This window comes from Capricornis sumatraensis, chromosome 10, assembly GCF_032405125.1.
Source record: "Capricornis sumatraensis isolate serow.1 chromosome 10, serow.2, whole genome shotgun sequence".
NCBI classification, from domain to species: Eukaryota; Metazoa; Chordata; class Mammalia; order Artiodactyla; family Bovidae; genus Capricornis; species Capricornis sumatraensis.
The window spans coordinates 105,738,517-105,763,882 of NC_091078.1; the positions used below are offsets into that span (position 1 = coordinate 105,738,517).

The 25,366-nt window shown below is 58.2% G+C and overlaps 1 protein-coding gene across 1 annotated transcript in view; it reads right to left on the reverse strand.

The window, feature by feature from the left end:
- Positions 1 to 25,366, reverse strand: part of CHCHD6 (coiled-coil-helix-coiled-coil-helix domain containing 6) — a 111,401-nt gene that overhangs the window by 6,136 nt on the left and 79,899 nt on the right. Inside the window, exons 5-6 of the mRNA XM_068982929.1 lie at positions 22,704 to 22,787; positions 2,734 to 2,804 (exon numbers count right to left, since the gene is read on the reverse strand). Coding sequence (XP_068839030.1) covers positions 2,734 to 2,804; positions 22,704 to 22,787 — 155 coding nt within the window. The remainder of the gene's footprint in view (positions 1 to 2,733; positions 2,805 to 22,703; positions 22,788 to 25,366) is intronic.

Here is a 25,366-nt window from a genome sequence, read left to right on the forward strand (position 1 = left end):
ACAGAAGTCCTATTTTTTCTCTTACAGCTTGAACCAGACTTTTGGCCCTGCTTAAACAGGCAGTTGGTACTAAGCTGCTCACGGTCCTGAGCGGATGTACAGAATCCACAACAATAAACCATGAGAGCAGAGGCTCCTGTCACCGGGCTTCCCACCCTACACGCTCCAGCCAGGCGCCGGGCGTGGCGTCAGTGTCTCACCACGAGGTGCCGGCCTCCCCCGGGACTCTAGCCTGGCCCTGAGGACCAGGCACCCGGGGATCCCGGGCCCCAAGGACTAGTCACCGTGCAGAGCTGGGCCCCCAGGACTGGTCACCGTGCAGACCCAGGCCCCCAGGACTGGTCACCGTGCAGACCCAGGCCCCCAGGGCTGGTCACCGTGCAGACCCGGGCCCCCAGGACTGGTTACCATGCAGACCCAGGCCCCCAGGACTAGTCACGGTTCAGACCTGGGCCCGCAGGACTAGTCACCGTGCAGATCCAGGGCCCCAGGACTAGTTACCGTTCAGGCCCGGGCCCCCCCGGGCCCCCAGGACTGGTCACCGTGCAGACCTGGGCCCCCAGGAATGGTCACCGTGCAGACCTGGGCCCCCAGCACTGGTAACTGTTCAGGCCTGGGCCCCCAGGACTGGTCACCGGCTCACAGCAGGGCTGTGCAGGCGCCAGGGACCCAGAGCCACGCGTAAGACGCACACTCTTTCCAAAGCGACTCCTGGCTGTGTCTTTAAAACAAAGAACTAAATATCATAAAACTGGTTTTGCTATCTAGAACCAAAGTGACCCCATTCTTCACTTTTAGAAAGTCCGTACGGAGAAGGCAATGGCACCCCACTCCAGTACTCTTGCCTGGAAAATCCCATGCATGGAGGAGCCTGGTGGGCTGCCATCTATGGGGTCGCACAGAGTCAGACACGACTGAGTGACTTTACTTTCACTTTTCACTTTCATGCACTGGAGAAGGAAATGGCAACCCACTCCAGTGTTCTTGCCTGGAGAATCCCAGGGACTGGGGAGCCTGGTGGGCTGCCGACTACGGGGTCGCACAGAGTCGGACACGACTGAAGCGACTTAGCAGCAGCAGCAGCAGCAGAAAGTCCGTATTTTTAACCAGTATGGAGAAGCTCACCCCTGTCTGAGGCACAGCCAGTTTCCCTGACCAAGGAGGCAGCATTGGGAGGGGGGCGGCCTGGTCCCGCGGACCAGCAGACCACAGCGGGGCTCCAACAGTGACACCCGACAGGCACGGGCCAGGCCCGGGGGCCAAGGACCCTGAGGGGCCGCCAGGAGCCGATGCCGGGACAGGGCGACATACCCAGCGGACAAGGAGGGAGACAGCACGCCACCTTCCGTGAGCCGTGGGACCCTGACCACTGTCCCCAGGAGGCGCTTGCCAGCGGCCCCCACAGAGGAGTGGGGCAGCCAGGGCAGCTCCAGGGGCGGCTCGGAGGGACTGTGTCTGCGACACCCCCAGCAGCCTCTGGGAGGAGCTGGAGGTCAGCCTGCGGAGCGCGACCCCAACAGCCAGCAGCCTCTGGGAGGAGCTGGAGGTCAGCCTGAAGAGCACGACCCCAACAGCCAGCAGCCTCTGGGAGGAGCTGGAGGTCAGCCTGTCAAGAGCATGACCCCAATGGTCAGTAGGGTCTGGGAGGAGCTGGAGGTCAGCCTGCCAGAGTGTGACCCCAACGGTCAGTAGGCTCCGGCTGGCGGGGTTGCAGCAGCCGTCAAGGGGCCGCCCATGGGGTCCTGGGGTGCCCCAGGCAGTGGCCCCAAACCCCCCCTCGTTTGCGAATGCATTGGGGGGTTGAGGTAACAGCGGGAGTGATGTTTGGGGACACTCTGAGGGGTTCTGAGGAATAACGGCTGCAGGTATACGCTCCATTTCCCAGAGGCTGCAAGGCAGAGAAGCTTCAGAACCGGGGGGCTCGACTCCCTGGGGTCTGACCGCACCAGGGACCCAGGCCCCAGTCCTGGGCAATAAAACGTACGGCCTCTGGAGAGCACGCAGGAAGCCCCAGGGTGGCGGTGGCCAGCCTGTGCCCTGCACCCTGTTTCTCCGGAGGTGGACCCTCGGGATAGAGGGCTCCCGGGTTCCGGCGCCACCACCTTCCGCCGGGGCCTGCATACTGCTGCCCAGACCTCTCAGCCATGCGCACAGAGCCACAGTCACCGTGCTTCCTGGGGCCCTGGCTCTGGCCCGGGGCACGCAGGCCAGGAGACGACAGCCCCTGGGAGGTCAGCAGAGCGGCGCCCTTGTCGCTGTGCAAGGCCTGCTCTTCTGCCCCACGGGGCCCTCCTAGGTCTGCACCCCAAGTAACAGCTGCATTTGCCTCGGGCTGTGCCCCGTTTCCTGACGCTCCGACCCCAGGCCCCCAGCACGGGAGGACAGAGACACGACGCTGTAGCTCAGCCCTGTCCTGCACAAGCTCCCCCAACCAGCATCCTGCAGAGGTATGTGGCTCAGGGCCAGGCCACCCCGGAACCTCCAGGACCACGAGGCTGGCAGCACCCCTTCTTGACTCCCTGGGGGGTCTGAGCCTACAGAACACGCAGGACGTGGGCCTGGAGTGGCTCTGCCCCGACCCCTGGCATGAGACAGACGTGGGGGCCTGTGAGCAGGAAGGGACACTGTCAGTGTCCCTCCAGAAGCCCGGGAAGAGGCACAGGGGCGGGTTTCCCCGAGGGGCAGTGTTTAGCTACGGCTGAGCTCGCGGGGAGGAGGAGGACGGGCCCTTACTTGATGGTGCCCTCAATCTTCGTGGCTGCCTCGTGGAACTGCTGAGACGACAGCCTGTACGCCTCGAGGTTCTGCGGAGAGAACAGAGAGCCACAGGTCGCAGAGAAGTCCTGCGGCGCGGCCCGGCCCCGGCCCCGGCCCCAGCCCCCCCGCCCCGCCCCGCCCCGCCCCGCCCCGCCCCGCCCCGCCGCCCCGCCCCGCCGCCCCGCCCCGCCCCGCCGCCCCGCCCCGCCCCGCCGCCCCGCCCCGCCCCGCCCCGCCGCCCCGCCCCGCCCCGCCCCGCCCCGCCCCGCCCCGCCGCCCCGCCCCGCCCCGCCCCGCCGCCCCGCCCCGCCCCGCCCCGCCGCCCCGCCCCGCCGCCCCGCCCCGCCCCGCCGCCCCGCCCCGCCCCGCCGCCCCGCCCCGCCCCGCCGCCCCGCCCCGCCCCGCCCCGCCGCCCCGGCCCCGGCCCACCGCCCCACCGCCCCGGCCCACCGCCCCACCGCCCCGGCCCCGCCCCGCCCACAGACTCCCCTGGCAGCACAGCAGGCGGCCCGGCACACACGGACCCCCTGAGCGGGCCCTCCCCCACCTGTAGGAGAGCTTTATGGACACGTGGTGACACACGCGACTCGTGAGCTCACAGCACAGGCCGCTCAGGGCTACACAGCACCTGGAGACTGCGAGGCCACAGCCCAGGACGTTCACTGTCCCTCGGGGCGTCTGCTGAGCGCCGTCTGGTCCAAACCCGTCTTACAGGCCTCTGCCGCCCAGAGATTTGAAGCGACTTGCCCCAAGCCACACTGCAGGCGCAGATGCCGGACTGCAGCCCAGGACGCCCGCCGCACTGCAGGGCCCGCGGGCCCCGGGCGCATGCTGCCCTCCGTCCAAGGACGGCCCGCGCAGGGGCCGTGGGGAGGCCACGGGGGGCGGAGCCAACGGGGCAGGGGCCGCAGGGGACCGTACTTCTCTGCGCCGGGTGAGCAGCCTCAGGCCACCGGGCCAGCAGCCCACACGCCGCTCTTCCAGGAGAGACTCACACACGCCTGCCCCAGCACCAGCTCCAGTGAGGCCCCAAGAGGGCCTGACGTCTCCCAGGATGTCCTGAGAAGGACACCATGGGAGAAGCCTGACCCCGGAGCTGCCTTCAGACACCATCAGGTGCCCAGTGGCCTGCCGAGGCTTGGCCCACCCCTTCCCACCACAGTGTGTGAGGCCTGGTCACGCGGGGCCCCCGTGGCCGTCAGCCTCCCAGCCCGGTGCTGCGACTCCACCTCCAAGGGAGACATGGGCAGCCTGGACCCCTTGGACCAGAGGAAGCGACAGGAGGCAGGGTCAGAGCTGGGCAGGGTGGGCACCAGCCCCACCTCAGGGGCTGGGCTGATGGGGGGGAACTGGGACCGGGCCCTCAGCCCTGTCCTGGACCCTTGGCCCAGGGAGCTGCCCCCTGGTGGGCACACGAAAGGGGCTCCGAGGAGCAGCAGGGCCCAGGAAGGGTGGAGAATCAGCTCTGGGCCGCGCTGGGGGCTGAACACCCAGTGCCAGTGTCAGGAAAGGAGCGGGGCTCCCCTCACCCCACCAGGCTGCCCCGGACCCTGCGAGGACGTGCTCACGCCTGGTCTTCCCCAGGGAGCAGCGCAGCTGGACGGGCCTGGGGGCTCCGGCCTGCTCCTCCACGCACGGCCTGGCCGGGGGCACCTGGGTCTGTGGGGGGTCTGGGTCTGCGGCCGGGCGGGCTGTGGGCTTGGCCTGTGGCAGGTGAGGTCTGCCACAGGAAGAGCGCGCAGGCCGAGGAGCACCGATAACCCCGGAGCCACTTCCTCCACGGCCGCAGGACTCAGAGGCCCACCCTCCGCCTGCCTGTGTGGGACGCTGCCCTGACCGCTGTCCTGGAGCAAGCAGCAGCCTGCGTCCACCCAGCTTCCTGGGGCCGCCGAAAGGTGCGCCTTCTGAGCCTGCAGCCACTGAGAGCGAGGCCCTCACAGACTCCACGCCAGGGCTTCGGGAAGGACGGGGAATCCCCCACACACGCCAGGACCCCGTGTGTGCCAGGGGTCCCACCACAGCCCGACCACAGTGGCTGCAAGGCTTCATTTTTCAGTGTGGTAATGCCGTGACCCCCCAGCCCTGCTGCCCGGGAACCCAGCGGCACCCCATCTCCTGCACCTGGCGTGCACCTGTCCCCTAAAGCAGACCCGAGGAATTCGGAGCCCCTCCTCCGCCCGTGAACAGCCGGCCTCCCCGCTCCCGCTGCTCAGAGTGAGTCTGAAACCAGAAGACCTCATCTCCATTAATTAAAGCTGCCATTAAAAATTAAACAACATGAGTAAGGAGGTGTGAGCCTTATCTCCACGGGCTTTAAGAGTCATGGTGTTTCTTCAGCTACTTCGCGAGCAGCTTCCATATTTCATCCTGTCTGATTTCTCCAAGGGCCTGGGTTCTCAGCTCACAAGAGAAGGTGGAGGTGAGGGTGACGGCAGGGGGGGACGCGTCAGGCAGTGCCCATCACACCAGGGTGGGTGCCTGCGAGGCTGGGAGGGCGGTGTGCCACTCCTGCGTGAGGTCTCCTGGCAGCTGGAGCCCAGGGGGCCCGATGCCCGGCTTCTCTGTGCCCTGCAGACAGTCGCAGAGCCCCCTGAACCGTGTTGTGGGCACTGCCACAGAGACCACGGAGATGGCGAGTTTAAGACGCTCGGGGTGCGTGGGCCCGCACAGAAGAAACAATGAAACTAAAATCTGAACACCCACCGCCCGGCGCCAGGGGAGTTATCTGGAAGGGAGACCGTGTTTCCCGGAGGAAAGCTCCCCACGGGAGGGGGGATTCCAGCTGCGTCGCCCCATCCATGCCCAGAGCGGCTGGCACTGGTGGTCCACTGGTGGTGCCCAGGAGCGGCTGAGGGTGGAGCAGGGCAGATCTCCCAGGGCAGGGGGACAGGGGCACACGGCCGGGGCAGAGAGCCGAGGGCCAGGCTGGAGGAGGGGCTCGGACCACCCCCCACAGGAGACAGCATCTCATGGGACGCTTCAGGAGCGAAGAGGAGACGGGCTCGGCCCTGCTCTGTGGCCGCAAGGCGTGAACCACCGTGCGGGGCCGTGGGGCCCAGGGACTTCAGGGGGACCCCAGGCCGGGGCCAGCCTGCTGGCAGGCCCTCCAAGCCCGGAGCGGCGCTTCCCCGGAGCCCCTCCCGCCAGGCCCCCCAGGGCCTGGACCCGCCCCCCCCCATGACCTGGACGCCTCCACGGCCCGTTTCCTGCCGGCAGGGCCTGGCCGCAGTGTGAACTGCTGATTGGAGTGTGGCGCTGGCTCCAGGCGAGAGCCCCCTGTGAGCACCTGTGCCTGTGAACAGTCAGGGGGGAGGTGCCCTGCCGCTTCCTGCTGCAGCCCCTCGAGGCCTGGGCTCCCCGGGGCCCTGCTGAGCATCCTCGCACGTTGAGGGGCTGCTGCTCGCCCTCAGGGAGAGAAAACGAGCGTCCTGGGCAGCTCCGTGTGGACAGGCCCCCTGTAGATGCAGACGTCAATGCAGACACGCGTGCACGCGCACGCCCACTCGCACGCACTCCACACTAGGCCCATGCAACACGGGGTCCACACTCGCGCTCTGTAGCAGGGCCCTTCGGGACGGGGGTCGGCTCCGGCTGGAGTGGGGAGCTGCTGGGAGCGCACGTGAGGGACCGGGACACCCGAGCTCTGCGATGGTGGCGGGAGGCTGGCCGCCAGGCGGGCAGTTCTGTCCTCACAAAACCCTGGCAGGCAGCCAGGGCTCCATGCGGGTCAGCTGCTTCTCACACTTGCAGAAACATATCTGGCTAAATGAATAGCTAATTAGTTTGAAAACAAAATGCACAGCACAACAGAAAATTAAAAAGAATTTTTCAAAATGAAGAGACACAAATTTAACTCCACTTCTGTGACTTGCTGGTGACCCAACCCTGAGCAAAGGGCCGCAGGGTCGAGGTCCCAGGACCACTCCCCACGGGCAGCTGGAGGACCAGGAGCCACACGGGGCAGGGACTCAGGCCACAGGGGTACTGGCCAGGCTCCCCACGCAGGGGTGCTTGGCATTGAGACCGGGCCCCAGGCTCAGAGGACGCTCCCGTGGCAGTGACGCCGGCACCTGCTTCCAGAACCTGGCTCCAGGGCTGGACACATCCTCGAGCGGCCACCGGGGCATGGGCCCGCTGCAGGCCGGGTCAGGAGCCTGCAGCAGCAGCGCTCACAGCCCGTCTGATGGGGCAGACTGGCCCCGGGCCTGCTGGTCAGCGCGCTCCTGCAGACCTGAGTGCTCAGGACGCCTGGGAGCACAGGTGTGCAGAACCGGGGTGTCCACAGGCAGCACAGCCGCTTTCTAAACTCCTGGGGCCCTTGGTGGGGCCCCGCCTCCGTGCTTCCCCGTCCTTGTGGCCTCACACCTGCAGGCCTCAGCCCTGGAGCCACAGGGCCATTGGAGCCCAGCCTGCAGGCTGCTGAGTGGTGGTCTGGGGTAGGCCCAGGCATTGGTGTCTAAAGAAGTTCCTGGGGCGGGGGGGCCCTGGGCACCTAAAGTAAGAGCCGCTGCCCCCAGCCAGGGGCGCCTAAGGCTAAGCCTGCTTTCTGCTGACGACGCCGTGCCATCAGCCACGGCTGCTGCTCCACAAAGAACCCCACCCTCCGGGAAACCTGGCTGGAGTCTGAAGAGGCACACTGCAGAGGAGTTCTACGTTCCCCAGGGGCTTGATGCTTGTGGTCTGAGAACTTTTAAGAGAAAATCAAAGGAGGAAAGAGGGCGGATTGCCTCATGGGCCCTGTCGCCTCCCAGGTGACTGGAAACACAGCCACTCCCACAGTCAGCTGTGCAGACAGGCCTGCTCCCGCGCCCCTGCGCAGGCGAGGCTTCTGCGTGCTGTCACCGCCTCTGACGCCGACTTCTGGTCTCAGGACAACTTCCAGATGCTGCCAGACAGGCTCTGTGGGGATGGCACAGCTCAGCGTGCTCTTGCTGCTGCTCAGTTGCCCAGGCGTGTCCGACTTTGCGACCCCATGGACGGCAGCACACCAGGCTCCCCCATCCTTCACCAGCTCCCAGTTTGAGTTTGAGCTTGAGCTTGCTCAGACCATGTCCACTGAGTCGGCGATGCCATCCAACCATCTCAACTTCTGTCGCCCCCTTCTCCTCCTGCCTTCAATCTTTCCCAGCATCAGGGTCTTTTCTAAAGAGTTCTTTCTTCACATCAGGTGGCCAAAGGATTGGAGCTTCGGTATCAGTCTTTCCAATGAATATTCAAGACTGATTTCCTTTAGGATGGACTGGCTTGATCTTGCAGTCCAAGGAAACCTCAGGAGTCTTCTCCAACATCACAGTTCAAAAGCATCAATTATTTGGCACTCAGCTTTCTTTATGATCCAACTCTCACATCCATACATGACTACTGAAAAAACCATAGCTTTGACTAGACGGACCTTTGTCAGTAAAATAATGTCTCTGCTTTTTAATATGCTGTCTAGGTCGGTCATAGTTTTTCTTCCAAGGAGCCAGTGTATTTTAATTTCATGGCTGCAGTCACCATCTGCAGTGATTTTGGAGCCCAAGGAAATTAAGTCTCTCACTGTTTCCATTGTTTCCCCATCTATTTGCCATGAAGTGATGGGACTGGATGCCATGATCTTAGTTTTCTGAATGTTCAGCCTTCTTCATGGTCCAACTCTCACATCCATATATGACTGCTAGAAAAACCATAGCTTTGACTGTACGGAACTTTGTTGGCTCAGTGTTGTAAGGCCGGACCCCGGGGCCATGATGGGCCGTCCCTTCTCCCCCCCGCCGGCGGGTGAAGTCCCTAATGGAAGGAGCCTCCCAGATCCTGGGGACCAATGACAGCACACTGCGCCAGCTAAAGCCGCCCCACCCCAGCCACGTAGAAGGACCTATCAGCCCGCGACGCCTCGGCCTGGCGACCTATCGGAACCCCCGTCCGTTAACCTGACCATCCCTCGCAAGGAACGTACATAAGCCGCCTCTACTACGGTCGGGGCGCGGACTTCCTCGACCTGCCTCGTTCGGGTCCAGGAACCCCGCCCGGCAGCACTTCGCCATTAAAAAGCCTGTTAGACAATTTTTTGGTGTCCTGGTCGTCTTTTTACCTAACAAATGTATATGAGGTGTAATTACCCAAGTTAAAAAGAATTCCCCCCATTACTGCAAAAATGACTAACTCATTCAAGCACCGAAAAGGCTCTTGCTAAGTGTTTACGAATGCCTCTAGGAGACTCTGGAAAAGGGTTTCCTTCCTTCTTCTCTGACTTCATCCACAGGAGGGAACGAGGCTGTGAAGAGCACCTGCCGTGTGCCAGCCCGAGTCCCGTCACACAGCTCACCTTGCTGGTTCTGCAGACAGAGTCCACTGAGGCCGGGCGCTGGGCACACCAGGCAGCCTTCCCGGAGCCTCCGCGGAAGAACCTGACACACAGCACAACAGACGCAAGTGAGGGTTTAGCTCCTTCTGCACGACAGACATGAGCCCAGATGGGAGCTCCGCGGTGCAGGCGCAGAGCACACGTGAGACCCCGGTGCGTGGAAATGTCACAGCACCCAGAAGTCCAACAGGTCCTAGTGGAAGCCTAACGTGTGGGTGCTGCTGAAGGGTACTTTTTAAAAGGCCCTGTTTTCATATCCACAAATAAAGCCCAACAGACGCGGAGACAGCAAACCCGCAGGAGCTCTTAAGTGGGACAGGCATGGGGTCTGTGTTGGTGGGCTGTGCTTGAGGACCTGGCAGCCGGCACGTGGGTCCACAAGGGGCTCTGACGAACTTGAAGGCCCAAGAAGAGAGTGAATAAATACAGAAGAAACAAGACAGACCCCAAAAGACCATTTCCAGCCCAAGCAGCATGTGATGGCCGCCACAGGGGCTGGGGGCCGTCTGCCCGAGGAGGGGCAGAGGAGGGCAGGGCTTGGGCCCGCCTGTCCACCCACTCGCCCGCTCTCTCCGCCAGGGCAGAGGAGGGCAGGGCTTGGGCCCGCCTGTCCACCCACTCGCCCGCTGTCTCCGCCAGGGCAGAGGAGGGCAGGGCTTGGGCCCGCCTGTCCACCCACTCGCCCGCTGTCTCCGCCAGGGCAGAGGAGGGCAGGGCTTGGGCCCGCCTGTCCACCCACTCGCCCGCTCTCTCCGCCAGGGCAGAGGAGGGCAGGGCTTGGGCCTGCCTGTCCACCCACTCGCCCGCTCTCTCCGCCAGGGCAGAGGAGGGCAGGGCTTGGGCCCGCCTGTCCACCCACTCGCCCGCTCTCTCCACCGGGCAGAGGAGGGCAGGGCTTGGCCCCGCCTGTCCACCCACTCGCCCGCTCTCTCCGCCTGAAGCCACTTGAGCTGCTTCAGTCACCAGGGCATTTCACCTCCCAACACTTCAGCCACGCCCCACAAGTGTGGAGGAACTCTGATATTCTAGATAAACAGTGGACTTCTACCACAGCCGGGACCCTTCACGCCCACAGGAACCTCCCGACTGCAGGAAGCAGAGGGGACCTGTTTCTCGTGAGCCCCCGACTCACAGAGCCCGTGACCCTGACTGGCAGCCACTGGACGCCCCTCAGCTTAGGGGTGACTTGCTGTGTAGAACCTAGAACCTCGGCCACACCCCCACCCTTGACAGCAGCACGCGAGCTGAGGAGGAGTGCTGGCAGACTCCCTCCCAACATGGAAGTCATTGCTTTTGCCTGAATTAATTCTCACTACAAAGCAATGCCAAAGAATGCTCAAACTACCGCACAGCTGCACTCATCTCACACACTAGTAAAGTAATGCTCAAAATTGTCCAAGCCAGGCTTCAGCAATACGTGAACCATGAACTCGCAGATGTTCAAGCTGGTTTTAGAAAAGGCAGAAGAACCAGAGATCAAATTGCCAACATCCACTGGATCATCGAAAAAGCAAGAGAGTTCCAGAAAAACATCTATTTCTGCTTTATTGACTATGCCAAAGCCTTTGACTGTGTGGATCACAATCAACCGTGCAAAATTCTTCAAGAGAATACCAGACCACCTGACCTGCCTCTTGAGAAACCTGCATACAGGTCAGGAAGCAACAGTTAGAACTGGACATGGAACAACAGACTGATTCCAAATAGGAAAAGGAGTATGTCAAGGCTGTATATTGTCACCCTGCTTATTTAACTTATGTGCAGAGTACATCATGAGAAACGCTGGGCTGGAATCAAGATTGCTGGGAGAAATATCAATAACCTCAGATACGCAGATGACACCACCCTTATGGCAGAAAGTGAAGAACTAAAAAGCCCCTTGATGAAAGTGAAAGAGGAGAGTGAAAAAGTTGGCTTAAAGCTCAACATTCAGAAAATGAAGATCATGGCATCTGGTCCCATCACTTCATGGCAAATAGATGGGGAAACAGTGGAAACAGTGTCAGACTTTATTTTTTTGAGCTCCAAAATCACTGCAGATGGTGACTGCAGCCATGAAATTAAAAGACGCTTACTCTTTGGAAGGAAAGTTATGACCAACCTAGACAGCATATTCAAAGGCAGAGACATTACTTGGCCGACTAAGGTCTGTTTAATCAAGGCTATGGTTTTTCCAGTGGTCATGTATGGATGTGAGAGTTGGACTGTGAAGAAGTGCCGAAGAATTGATGCTTTTGACCTGTGGTGTTGGAGAAGACTCTTGAGAGTCCAACCTTGGACTGCAAAGAGATCCAACCAGTCCATCCTAAAGGAGATCAACCCTGGGATTTCTTTGGAAGGAATGATGCTGAAGCTGAAGCTCCAGTACTTTGGCCACCTGATGCGAAGAGTTGACTCACTGGAAAAGACCCTGATGCTGGGAGGGATTGGGGGCAGGAGGAGAAGGGGACGACAGAGGATGAGATGGCTGGATGGCATCACGGACTCGATGGACATAAATCTGAGTGAACTCTGGGAGTTGGTGATGGACAGGGAGGCCCGGCGTGCTGCGATTCATGGGGTCGCAGGGAGTCGGACACGACTGAGCAACTGAACTGAACTGAATGGCGGCGGGGAACAGGCGGCAGCCCACCATTCCTTCCAGGTTTATCAGCTGTCTGTCTGTGAAGACAGTTTTCCTGTCCTTCCTCCTCCGGTTTCTGGAGGTTTCTGTATCAGTCTGGGCTTAGAGTTTCTTTTCAAGATCCACCGCGTTACAGCCCTTGTCTGCCATCGCCCACTGTGCCGTGCACACGAGGCGTCTACACTGGCTCGGGGGCCCCTCTCAGGCCGGCTCCCGTGTGCCGTGTGGACACACGTGGCCTCGCCGTGCTCTGCACACCCCTCAGCATGTCACAAGGAACAGTGTCCGCTGCCCTGACAGGCATGCAGTGTCATCTGACTGCAGGTCTAATCTGCATATCTAACAGCTAATGGTGGGAAAACTCTTCTCGTGTGTCATCTGCCGTCTGTATATCCCCGTGGTGGATTTTCCTAATTGGACTGTTGGGTTTTATATATCTAATTTTGGGGAGCGCTGTCAGAGCACCTTCCATATCCCAGATCACAGCCCTCTGTTTGGTGTGTGCTTTGCAAATGGCCCCCCGTCCGTAGCTCCTCTTTCCATCCTGCTCACAGGGTCTTCCACAGAGCCCGAGTTTCGATTTTGATGAGGTCTGCTTACAGATCTTGCTTTTGCTGGCTTTACTCTCAGGATCCAGATGTTGCTAGCACACAGCAGTCTGTAATGCAGTGGATTCTTGCAGCACCCAGTGGTCTGTGATGCGGTGGAGTCTGTAACGCGGTGGATTCTCACAGCACACAGAGGTCTGTAATGCAGCGGAGTCTGTAACACGGTGGATTCTTGCAGCACACGGCGGTCTGTGACACGGTGGATTCTCGCAGCACACGGCGGTCTGTGACACGGTGGATTCTCGCAGCACACGGCGGTCTGTGACACGGTGGATTCTCGCAGCACACGGCGGTCTGTGCCGCGGTGGATTCTTATGTGCGGTTCTTGTGTCTGGTGGCCTCGCTAACGCCTTCATTCGTTTCAGGATTTTCTTTTCTTCTGTTGGGCCCCTCTGGTCATCCGTGAAGATGTTCAGGCCACGTGAAAGCAGGGACAGTCTTGTTCCTTCCCTTCTGACCTACAGGCTTCGTTTTCTCTTCCTTGTCTCCCTCAGAGGCTGGTACCTGCCTGGTGACAGCGCCCTGTGCCCACACAGGGACGGACATCCAGAGTCTCACCTTTGTCTCTGGTGTCAGCTGAGGGTTCGGGGACTTGTCTGTGTCTCTTGTCTCCTGCTCTGGAACTAATTAAGGCAGTTCTCTTCTACTCCTGATTTTCTAAGGGTTTTTTTTTTTTTTTTTTATCATGAATAGAGCTGATTTTTGTCAAATACTTCTCTGGATCAATTAATATGGTCCTATGATCTTTCCCTTAGATTGTTAGAGATGACATATTTCATTGTTTTTCAGATACTGACCCAGTGCACACCCAGAATAAACCCCACTTTGTAGACTGTGGTGTACACACACGTGGTGTGTAATTCTTTTCATACGCTGCTCAGTTTGACACAACTTCCGTGTCTAACTTCATGAGAGACATTGTCTGTGGTTTTCCCTTGTCTTTGGTTTGGTAACACTGTTTGTCTGACAAACTTGGCTTCATGAAATGAGCTGGGAAGTTTCCCCTGAGCATGTTTTCTAGAAGAGATTGTGTAAAATTGGTCATAATTCTTCTTTGTAGAGATCTCCAGAGAAACCATCTGGCCTGGAGATTTCTTCTCCTGGAGTCTTATAGTCATGAAGTCCATTTCTTCAGAGGTTACAGGACTATTCTGTGTATCAACCTCATCTGGGCTGAGTTTCAGCAGTCTGTGGTTTTCCAGGAACTGGCCCATTTCTTCTCCATCACAGGCTCTCCAAGCACGAGGCGGTGTTTCTCCCTCCCCTCCGAGTGGCCATGGCGCCCGTGGCATCCGCGGGGACGCAGCCCACTTCGCTGCTGAGGGGCTCGTGTCTTCGCTACCCCTTTGATGTTCCTGCTGGAGGCTGTCGACTTCACCAATTTCCCCCCAAGAGCCAGCGCTCTGTTCCATTAATTCTCTCTGGCGTCTTCCTGTCATGATTCTATTTTTGCCGTCTTTTATTATTTCCTTCCTTCTACTTGCTTGGGTTTATTTTGCTGTTATTTTCCTAATTTTTTGAGATTTTGAAACTTTTTTAATCTATGGGTTTACTGCTATAGATTTCCCATTCAACTCTGCTTAAGCTGTAGCCCATGTATTTCGATACACTGGTTTTGAGTCTCTCAAATTTGTTACGGTTAGCTTTTGCCCCACGATACAGACTACCTTGGTCTCACAGGTGCTTGAAAATATGAGTTTTGCTGTTGTTGGATTATATGCCATTTGGACCCTTTATATCCTTGCTGATTTTCCATCTGTTGCTGAGAGGAGGGTGTTAAGGACTCAGACTCTTGTTTGAGACCGCTTGCTTCTGCCCCACGGAGGTGACACCGTGTCTTCTTTGGTGCAGACACACCAAGGGTCGCAATGCCCTCCTGGTGGATGAATCCTTTCATCAGGTAATGTCCTCCCTTGTGTCTAGTGATTTTCTTTGCTCTGAAGCACTGTATCTGATATTGATGACTGCCCCCGTGGTTTTCCGGGTCAATGTTTAAGGACCTTTTCTCACCCTTTTCCTTTTCAGCTGGCACTGCATTTGAGCTTCTTATAGACATGCAGCTCTGTGCGTGCATGTGTCTGTGTGCGTGTGAGAGAGAGACCCTCTCTGCCAGCCCCCAGCGTCCGTCGGTTTACTTAGACCATTTGCCTTTAGGATTCTCACTGACGGCCGAGCTCAAGGCCACCACTTCAGGACGCATTTTCCGTTTGTTCTCTCTGTTCCCCCTGTTTCTCTCTTCCTTCTTCCTGTGGGTTAAACGTCTGACTTATTAACAGTGCGTCTGAGTTACTGCTTAATCTAACTTTCTCAGTGGCTGCGCTGTGTAATATCACAGCACACACGTACCGTACAACCTGCTGCTATCAATGCTGAACCACCCAGAGTAAGGTCTGAAGGCCTTACTTCACTTACATCCCTTGGTCTTCACCGTGTACAGTCAGCTTGGATACGTGCAGACTGTACATGCACGCATAGACACAGATCCAGATCCAGATCCAGAATGCCGGGGGCCCGCGGGAGGAGTCCCGCCCGTGACAAGGTCATGAGGAAGGAAGCCTGACAAAACGCAAGGACGGGATCAAGCTTCAGGGGTTCCCCCTGGATTTCCTGAGCATCCACCCCCCAAAAAATAAGAATCTGCCTGCTTTTCCACTCTTCTGATATTCTCTGGAAAAAGTCAAATCAGGGCTTTAGTCTTCTGCATTTGAAAGGGATGTTTCAGTTAAACTCCTCTGATAGCTCTCTAGCTTGCCTAACAGGTTCCCTGGACCTCTTACAGCTTGTGAATTGCTTACAGCCCCCCAACTGCGAGAGGCACAAAGCTTAAAAGCGTCTTAAAGATACAGAGCCTTTTCTAAAGAGTTAAAAATCATACTGGTGATGGGTTTTCACTGTTGACTCAATGACTGCTGCCAGGCCTCCATATTCTTTACCTTTTAGGCACCTGGGAGGATGTTAATCAATGTAAACGGGATATGGAAAAAGATATATAGTAGTTTTGATGTTAGCAACACTAGACTTTTGAGTTAATTACTTTTCTTTTGTTATAAATCACTGTACTCCTTTTACTTGTTATAAGTTGCTGTATCTTTGCTGTGTAAGAATGTAACTTTATTTAGTGCTTTCTGAGAGGGGCACCGGACTTTGGGAAGATTAACACAAGTAAGTCTTTTAGTTAACAAACCCTTATCAGAAAAAAGGCTGTAAAATGTTACTTGGCCTTTTTGGCCGGAAGATGATGTAAATCACCTAAGACTTGTGTCTACAATTAGGTATGCAGAGAGAAAGCCTGGTTTTGATAAGAGTCTGGACTGCTAACGCTGCATAACTTTGTGTTACCCACTGATCTCCATGTTTTATCAAAAGTATAAAAGGCCTTCTGAACAACAGAGGATGGGCCAGTTGCTGGACTGGTTTCCCCCGTGTCTCCTCTCTAATTTCTGGCTGAATTCCCATCTGGGGTGTGGAGGCTCACCATGCCTACTTACTTGTCCCGGCTTTTAAGATCCACGCGAGGGGGAGCCCAAGGCGGGGCAGCCCCCGATATTCAAGAAGACGCTGGTGACCCAACATAGATGGTGCAAGCTCCTTGTCTGGAACTTTATTGGCTTCCTACGTAAACCAAGTTATTCAGCCTCTTTCTCCACTTAATTTTCCTACTACACTATTTCTGCTTAATCTAATCTTGTATTTCTATATTAATAAACAAATAAGTTCTCCTCGCCAATGCCGTCCCTGCTTCAAATTCCCTGGATCCACCAGGGCTGGACCCCGGCAATAGATACAGATGTAGGCACAGACACAGGTACAGACACAGACAGACACAGGTACAGACACAGTTATAGGGATGGAGACACAGGTAGAGACACAGTTATAGGGATGGAGACACAGGTAGAGACACAGTTATAGGGATGGAGACACAGGTAGAGACACAGTTACAGGGATGGAGACACAGGTAGAGACACAGTTATAGGCATGGAGACACAGGTAGAGACACAGTTATAGGCATGGAGACACAGGTAGAGACACAGTTATAGGGATGGAGACACAGGTAGAGACACAGTTATAGGGATGGAGACACAGGTAGAGACACAGTTATAGGGATGGAGACACAGGTAGAGACACAGTTATAGGGATGGAGACACAGGTAGAGACACAGTTATAGGGATGGAGACACAGGTAGAGACACAGTTACAGGGATGGAGACACAGGTAGAGACACAGTTATAGGCATGGAGACACAGGTAGAGACACAGTTATAGGCATGGAGACACAGGTAGAGACACAGTTATAGGGATGGAGACACAGGTAGAGACACAGTTATAGGGATGGAGACACAGGTAGAGACACAGTTATAGGGATGGAGACACAGGTAGAGACACAGTTATAGGCATGGAGACACAGGTAGAGACACAGTTATAGGGATGGAGACACAGGTAGAGACACAGTTATAGGGATGGAGACACAGGTAGAGACACAGTTATAGGCATGGAGACACAGGTAGAGACACAGTTATAGGGATGGAGACACAGGTAGAGACACAGTTATAGGGATGGAGACACAGGTAGAGACACAGTTATAGGGATGGAGACACAGGTAGAGACACAGTTATAGGGATGGAGACACAGGTAGAGACACAGTTATAGGCATGGAGACACAGGTAGAGACACAGTTATAGGCATGGAGACACAGGTAGAGACACAGTTATAGGGATGGAGACACAGGTAGAGACACAGTTATAGGGATGGAGACACAGGTAGAGACACAGTTATAGGGATGGAGACACAGGTAGAGACACAGTTATAGGGATGGAGACACAGGTAGAGACACAGTTATAGGATTAGAGACACAGGTAGAGACACAGTTATAGGGATGGAGACACAGGGAGAGACACAGTTATAGGGATGGAGACACAGGTAGAGACACAGTTATAGGGATGGAGACACAGGTAGAGACACAGTTATAGGCATGGAGACACAGGGAGAGACACAGTTATAGGGATGGAGACACAGGTAGAGACACAGTTATAGGGATGGAGACACAGGGAGAGACACAGTTATAGGGATGGAGACACAGGTAGAGACACAGTTATAGGCATGGAGACACAGGTAGAGACACAGTTATAGGCATGGAGACACAGGTAGAGACACAGTTATAGGGATGGAGACACAGGTAGAGACACAGTTATAGGGATGGAGACACAGGTAGAGACACAGTTATAGGGATGGAGACACAGGTAGAGACACAGTTATAGGGATGGAGACACAGGTAGAGACACAGTTATAGGATTAGAGACACAGGTAGAGACACAGTTATAGGGATGGAGACACAGGGAGAGACACAGTTATAGGGATGGAGACACAGGTAGAGACACAGTTATAGGGATGGAGACACAGGTAGAGACACAGTTATAGGCATGGAGACACAGGGAGAGACACAGTTATAGGGATGGAGACACAGGTAGAGACACAGTTATAGGGATGGAGACACAGGGAGAGACACAGTTATAGGGATGGAGACACAGGTAGAGACACAGTTATAGGGATGGAGACACAGGTAGAGACACAGTTATAGGCATGGAGACACAGGTAGAGACACAGTTATAGGCATGGAGACACAGGTAGAGACACAGTTATAGGGATGGAGACACAGGTAGAGACACAGTTATAGGGATGGAGACACAGGGAGAGACACAGTTATAGGGATGGAGACACAGGTAGAGACAGTTATAGGGATGGAGACACAGGTAGAGACAGTTATAGGGATGGAGACACAGGTATAGAGAGAGACACAGACACAGACGCGTTTCCACATGTGCATGTCTCACATCGTAACCTGTCACCTTGTTTAACAATCAAATATGATTTTAAAAGTGACTGTGACAGAAGATAATCTTGTATTTATCTGCATTTTTAATTTGCTCTGTTATTTCTTATTCATATTCCGAAATCATTCCTTTCACCGTTGTCTCTGTTTCAAGAGCTCACTTCGCCACTCTTCACAGGCGCACCGGCAGCCACGCCCTCTCCCAGCTCTCTGTGGCCTGAGAATGTCACTCCCTCGTCTCTCCTGAAGGGCAGCTTTGGTGGGTGTAGCCTTCGCGGCTGAGAGTTTTCTTTCAGGGCTTGCTAACAGACCACTTCCTTCTGGCCTCCGGGATGCTAGGCAGGGCTCCCTCACCTGTCACGTCAGTGCCAGGAGCACCAGTCTTCTCTGACCGCTTTCAAGTCCTGTCTCTAGTTTTCAGAGACCTCGTGATTGTGAGGGCAGGTGTAGCTTCCCTGGAATCTGCTCGGCATCTGGAAACAGAGCCTTGACTGCATGTCTGCACCCGCCTGGTTCTGCTGAGACCCTGGGGCAGAAAGTGCTCCCCGCGAGCCACTTGCTAGGGGTCCTCCGGTAGTGCAGGCCCCAGTGTTCCAGGTGGGAAGGCGTCTCTGGCCTACAGGCACCAGGGGCCCTGCTGGCCAGCAGCTCATGGATGGTCTGGGTGGGAGCAAGGACCCTCTCTCTGGTCCACAGGGCGAAGTGCTCCTCCTGGGTCAGTGCCCCTGGCTGCCCCACAGTCCTGCTGGGGCAGGTTCCCCCGGTACGCTGCTTTCTCACAGGAAGAAACGAGTCTCTGACCCCCAAGGATGAAGACACTTCTTGGGGCCACATGTCGGGGGCTACCCCCCAACCTCCAGTGTTGCTGGGGGCTCCCTCTTAATCCAGGCAGCAGGAGCCCGCCTGGGTGGTCGTCTGCCATGAGCTTGGGCCTGAGACGCTGTCCCTGGGAGGGCGCGTGCGCACACGGGCCAGCCCGCTGTGGCTCCTCCTCTCAGTCGTAGGCAGCTTGCAACGTATCCAGGGCTCCTGGCTGCCCCTGGTGGGGAGTAGGGGAGGGGAGCCTGGCCGTCCCCCCTGGGGGCTCCCTCTCTGCAGGCTGCTATCTGCCTGACAGACAGCTGGGTTCATTTATTTCTGCTTCTATTAATTTTTAATTCCATCTCTGTCGATTTAATTTTTTGAATAAGAAAAATAGCAACATGATTCAAATGTCAAACTACTTATAAAAATATACTCAGAGATGTCCCTCACCCTCCCTGTCTTCCGAGCCCATTCCCACTCCTTGCTTGTAGGTAAAAATCTTGTTAGTTTCTGATTTATCTGAGTTTCTTGATTTATCTGATTTCTGATTTCTTGAGTTTCTTTTTGAAAACTGAGGCGTTTCGAACACCACTGTCGTTTTTCTCATTTCAACAGAGGCTTGATTTTGGGCTCAGAATCTCAGCCAGCAGTTAATCATTCACAGCCCAGCAACTTAAAATCTTCACAATCTGCATGTTTCCCTTTCAAACCCCTTCAGATGCCTCTCAGATCCCATCTAAACCCACTCTCTGCTTTCTGCTCGGCTCCTCCATCCGCTGGGTCGCTTGCCTGCTTCCCTCTTTAAATTCTGCTTAAATGCAGGTTTTCTGACTTTCCTCATAGTTCTCATTCTTCCCTCCACGGCTAACACATCTGAGAGTCATCTACGGCTAACACATCTGAGAGTCGCCTAGAAGAAAAGGCGCTGCCTCAACTGGAGTCTGCTGTGAGACTGTCTCTGTGAAGCGGGTGTGTCTCCCGGGAGGCCTCTCCTGAGGTAGGGTGGTCACAGGACAGGGCGGGAGCACCCTGGACAGCGCTACCCACCCACATGCTCGAGGTCACGTGCTCAAGGTCACGTGCTCACCGTGGGGGGCGGGGAGCGTGCTCAGGGCACCACTGATAGGACGGAAGACCTCCAAAGTGCAATTCCAGGGTCCGGAGGAGACCTGCCGCCTCGCACAGTCCACAGTCCTGACAGTCCGGCTCATTACCCCCACCAGCCCCACACCGGTTACTGCGTCCCCATCGCTGAGCTCCCGGGCCCCTCCCAAGCCCCCCCGCCAAGGCCCGCAGCACGGCTTCCGGGTCCAGGGCTGGTGGAAACCCGACTGGCAGCACCGTCTACCAGCTTCTCCACCAGCCAACGTGTCCCCGGCACCCACAGGGATGGAGCAGCGTCCAGGCGACGCCGCAGGCTGGGAACCAACAGCCAGGCGCCGCCACCTCGTGCTCACCTAACGGGCCCCTGGCGTCCTCGTCAGAGGCCGACAGGGCGTGCTCAACGCTTGCCGGCTGTGGCCCTCTGAATAGGAGGCGGGACGGCCTGTGGTGCTCCTGGGAGAACGGCAGGAAGCCAGGCCCACAGGGTCCCCGGGGACAGTCCTCCCAGAGGTGGGGCAGGCCGGAACTCCGTACATCCCAAAGCACCTCACGTAAGATGTGAAGTGCTTTCTTGAGACTCTCACTCAGGTGAATAAGCCAACCTCCCTCTGCTTGAGCTGAGAAGCCAGAACCCTGTGACTCTGAGACCTCCGAGACCCCTGCAGACACTCGGGTTTACTCAGAATGGCTCCAAGTAAGATGCCCCCTGGAGCCCTGGTGTCCCTGCAGACCACACGGCCCCATGGGACCCTCGGACAGCGCCGGCCGGCTGCCTGCTGTGGGAGGCAGGAGGCCACGTCGTCTGGAGGTAGGCCTGAGCTGCTGCTGACAGAGGTGGGGCGGCCTGCCCTCTGCAGGGACCTGCACGGGGCCTGCCATCCACAGACGGCCCTTCCTGCCCCCTCTCTGCTCTGGGTCCTGCAGGGCTGGTGCTGCGACGTGTAAGAACAGTGTCCTGACCTGGCACTCACCAGGGCAAATCGACCACATCGGTGCAGAAGCCAGGGCAGGGGCCGGGGGACAGAGCTGGGCCAGGAGAGGGGAGAGGGACGCACACACCAGGCCCGAGCAGGCGACGTCCAGGGCAGGACGGGGAGGCACAGGGCAGACGAGCCCGTGAGAACCGTGGCCTGGGACAGAGGGCTGGCCACCCGGCCAGGAGACCATCAGGGCCAGCGCCCCTCCCGTGGGCGACAGACGAGGATGCAGGGCGCAGAGGAGCAGCAGCTTCCGCCACCAGGACACGCCCCATGCAACAGCTGGATGGGGCGAGGGGACCCAGGAGAGGAGCGAGCCGGGAGACCTGGGCCTTTCCTGCGGGGGCGTGCTCACAGGAGACTGTCCGTGTGGGACGTGGGCCCTCCACACGGGGCTGCTGCAGCGGCCTCACACACCTCCTACACTCGCCGCCACATGCCACACAGGCCGAGCTGTCCTGCACAGTAAACAGCGAGGACACAGGGGTCACGAAGTCCACGCCCCAGAACACGGGGCCGCGTTCTGCGGCTTCCCGGCTTCTCCTGCCCAACGATGCCGAGCACACAGCAGGTCAGACGGTGTCCTCAGGGCAAGAGCCTGACCTTCCCGCCCCCTGGCCCCCGCAACCAGCTCCCAGCTACTGGGAGTCCAGGATGACCAGCTGTGGTTCCAATGCCCCTAAACAGGTTTCCACCATCAGTGTCTAAGCTTAAGAGAAGATGGAAGAAAAAAGAGGAGCTTGACACAGCCAGTCCCTGAAGCTGCGTGCACAGAAGCTGAGAATGTCAAGGTCTGAGCCTTCAATAAACGAGGCAGATTTATATAGAAATACAACAGCAACAGCTTCTGTTACAGAAACAGAGCTGTCCCCAGAAAAGGCATGCCCGGCCCGCACCAGGCCCTCCGCCTCCCCCCAGGGCCCCAGCTCCTGTTGTGCGAAGGGCTGGTGTCTAAGCGTCTCCATGGGTCTCCTGGACACTTTCAGTAACTGCCCACGACCGGGCAGGCAGACCCCACTGAGAACAAGGGCCCCTCAGCACAAGTAGGGAGTCTGGACATGACCAAGGACGTGGGGCAGGGGGACGGGATGCTGAGGACACAGCAGAGGAGGGTGGCCCGCCACCCGCAGCCCTCGCACATTGGCGTCCCTGACACCGAGGGTACCAGAGGGCAGCCATGGAGCAGGCAGCGCCCTCCTGCCCCACGGCCAGGCTCCACGGAACAGGCTGCAGTCAAGCCCACGAGACACCTCCAGCCTCGAAGCTGCAGACCGAGACGGAGCCTCCAGGACGCATGGGGGCGGCAGGCAGGGGGGCCTGGCCCTGGGCTCGGGCGCAGAAAGAGCCACACGCTCACCGCCCCGCACCCCACCCCCCACCACGCCCTCAGGCGTTCGTCTGAAAAACCAGCACGACCAGCAAAACGAGCCCCCAAACAGTGAGCAAGTTACGACTGGCTTTTCGAGGGTCGCCGCGGGCCTGGAAGGGCAGGTACTGTGTCTCCGTGTCTCGTTCACTTCAGAGGCCCACCCACAGGAAAGCAGGATGGGCCGCTGATCGCCGGCCCCAGGAGAATCAGCAACCACATGAAGCTACTGCATGCAAGGCTCCTCCCAGAGCAGACTGCGGGGGCGAGTTCCCTGGACCTGCAGGACCCACCTGCCTCTCCAGGCGCCCCAGCTGCTCCTTGTAGAAGGCGTCACGGCGTCTCAGCTCTGCCTCCTGGTTCTCCAGCTCCCTGGCCTGTGAGGAGAGCAGACCCCAGTCAGCTGTCGGCGACTTAGGAGCCGAAGCCCACACCGTGCCAGGCCGCCACCTGCCATCCAGGGAGGACCCTGCGGCACCAACACGGGCAAGTATGTTCCCAGCACCGGCCAGGTGCCCACAGGCTCCCCAGGCAGAAGGGTGACCAGACCCCGTGACGACGCAGAGACAGAGGGGCTTCAGCGCGGCCCGAAGCTCAAACCCACGACGGCGGGCGGGGATCGCGTCTGGGCAGATGGGACCCCCAGGCTCTCGGGATGGAAGCACTGCACACATGCCACCAAATCGCGCCCGATGTCCTCCTCCTGCTGAGCAGAGCCCCTGCGTCTGGGGCCGGGGATCTGAAGGGAGCAGCGTGGGAACCCAGTGTCCTACGTCTGGGGGGCAGCTGCCCTCAGCCTCCTGAGGGAGCAAAGAGAACGGCCGGTGCACACGGCTGAGGGCCTCCCAGGGTCACGGCGGGCTGAGGCCGAGCTACCCGGCCAGGCCCTCCTCACCCTCACCCATCCGGGGGACCCTCAACAGCCCCCGACCCCCGGCAGGCCTTGGCACGGGGATGCCGCATCAGGTGGGACAGGCACTTGCATCCTGCTCCTTGCGGGGAGGCTGTGTCCCCAGAGCCCTTGGGCCCTCCCGGGTCAGGGACTCCAGCCCACCTCTGCCTGAGAATGGCGAAGGCTGGCCTGGCGCAGGGGCTGCAGAAAGAGCAGCTGACGGCACCCGGACCAGCGGCCATACAGGGACCCGGGCTTGGGGGACACACGACAGAGTCCACAGCGGGCTTGCCGTGGCCCCAGGTCAGAGCGGAACGTGGACAGTACCATGTGACAAGCAGGCCTGAGAAGCGGCCAGGCCGGGGAGGGGCAGGGTCCCCCCGGGAAGGGGCGGGGGTGCGGGGAAGGTGCTGGCCTCATGAGGCTCAGATCCCAGCGGACAGGAAACAGACAACTGCAGAGGCCATCTTCTCCCTAAGGGCGCTTCCCAACCGTCTTCTGGGAAGAAGCACGGAATAAAGCGCGCTCTGCCCAGCATGGAAGCAGAACGTTCCCACTGTGCAGGCCCTGCTCACAGGCCAAGGTCCGGAAAGGGCAGGGAAGGGCGGGGATGGTGGGCGGTGCGGTCAGGGGGCAGGGGAGCACGCTCAGTGCGCCTCTCTGCTCCAAACACGTGGAGGGGACAACCACGAGGCCAGGCCATGTGCACAGCCAAGACACGAACGCCCAGCAGCAGACGGGCACGCAGGCTGGGGAGGCAGGAGCTGCAGGCTTGGGCAGGGCTGGGCGGGGGCCAACTTCAGCCCCAGAGCCCAGGGCTCCCCCGGAACAAGAAGCTGCTATGAAAATCCTTAGGATCCCACATCGGCCACGGTTCTCAGTCTGCCTGAACTTGCCTTCAGCCCAGACGCCCAGGCTCCAGGCCCGTGAACCCCAGGCCATACCTGGGCAGCGTGGGACGGGCCTGCACCGGGCCAGGTATAGGCCACCATGAACATGCTCAGCAACGAGACAAGAAAACAGAAAGAAAGGCCACAATCAAACCTGCGGCTCAAAACAAGCCTGCAAACCAAACGCCAAACACGTGAGGAAGTGTAAGCTCAGAAAGGCTGCCAGCCAACCAGCAGCCACTGCAGACTCACGTGACGGGACGGGGCGCCGGGAGGCGGGGCGCCGGGAGGCGGGGCGCCGGGAGGCGGGGCGCCGGGAGGCGGGGCGCCGGGAGGCGGGGCGCCGGGAGGCGGGGCGCCGGGAGGCGGGGCGCCGGGAGGCGGGGCGCCGGGAGGCGGGGCGCCGGGAGGCGGGGCGCCGGGAGGCGGGGCGCCGGGAGGCGGGGCTTCCAAAACTTATTACGTGAAAATGTGTTATGTATTAAATAACATTAAATAAACCCAGATATTACAGTAATATTAAAATATAGAGTAATATAAGTGTATAATACTTTTAAAAGCCAGACAGTCGTCACTGAGCATCGGAGGGTAAACGAGGGGAGATCCTGCTCCGTCCCTGGCGCCCACCTCTGTTCCCCAGACCCCTACAGCAGGCCACCCCCATGCACGCACTTCAGCATTTCTCTAACAGATAAGGACTTCTATTTTCCTAAACAGAACCAGCAGCACTGCATGCCAAAAAAAAACAATGAATTACTTAACATTATCAAATATTCACCCAGTGTTCAAAATTTCAGTTGATAAAGGAATTTAAACATGTGAGTTTAAGGTGCTTAAAAAGGTAAATGAACCTCTCATTAAAAAAGAAGAAATTATGAAACAGGCAAGCCTCTACACAGGCAAATACTATAAATTAAAATTCCTTCAAAACAAGGAGTCAAATGCCTAAGACAAGCCCCAAGCTGAGGGCAGTAGAGGAAACAGGGGCTCAACACAGAGACGAGGGCCCCAGGATGGCGGGACAGGGGCGCTGGGAGACTTGGGAGAGAGCGCAGAGCTGAGCCCAGGGCCCTGTGTCTGCTCAGGATGGGGGCACTGGGGGGCAGCAGAGGAGGAGGGGACGGGGGCGTTCTGAGCAGATGGGGGGGCGGGCGTGGGGGCTGGAGGGGGGGGA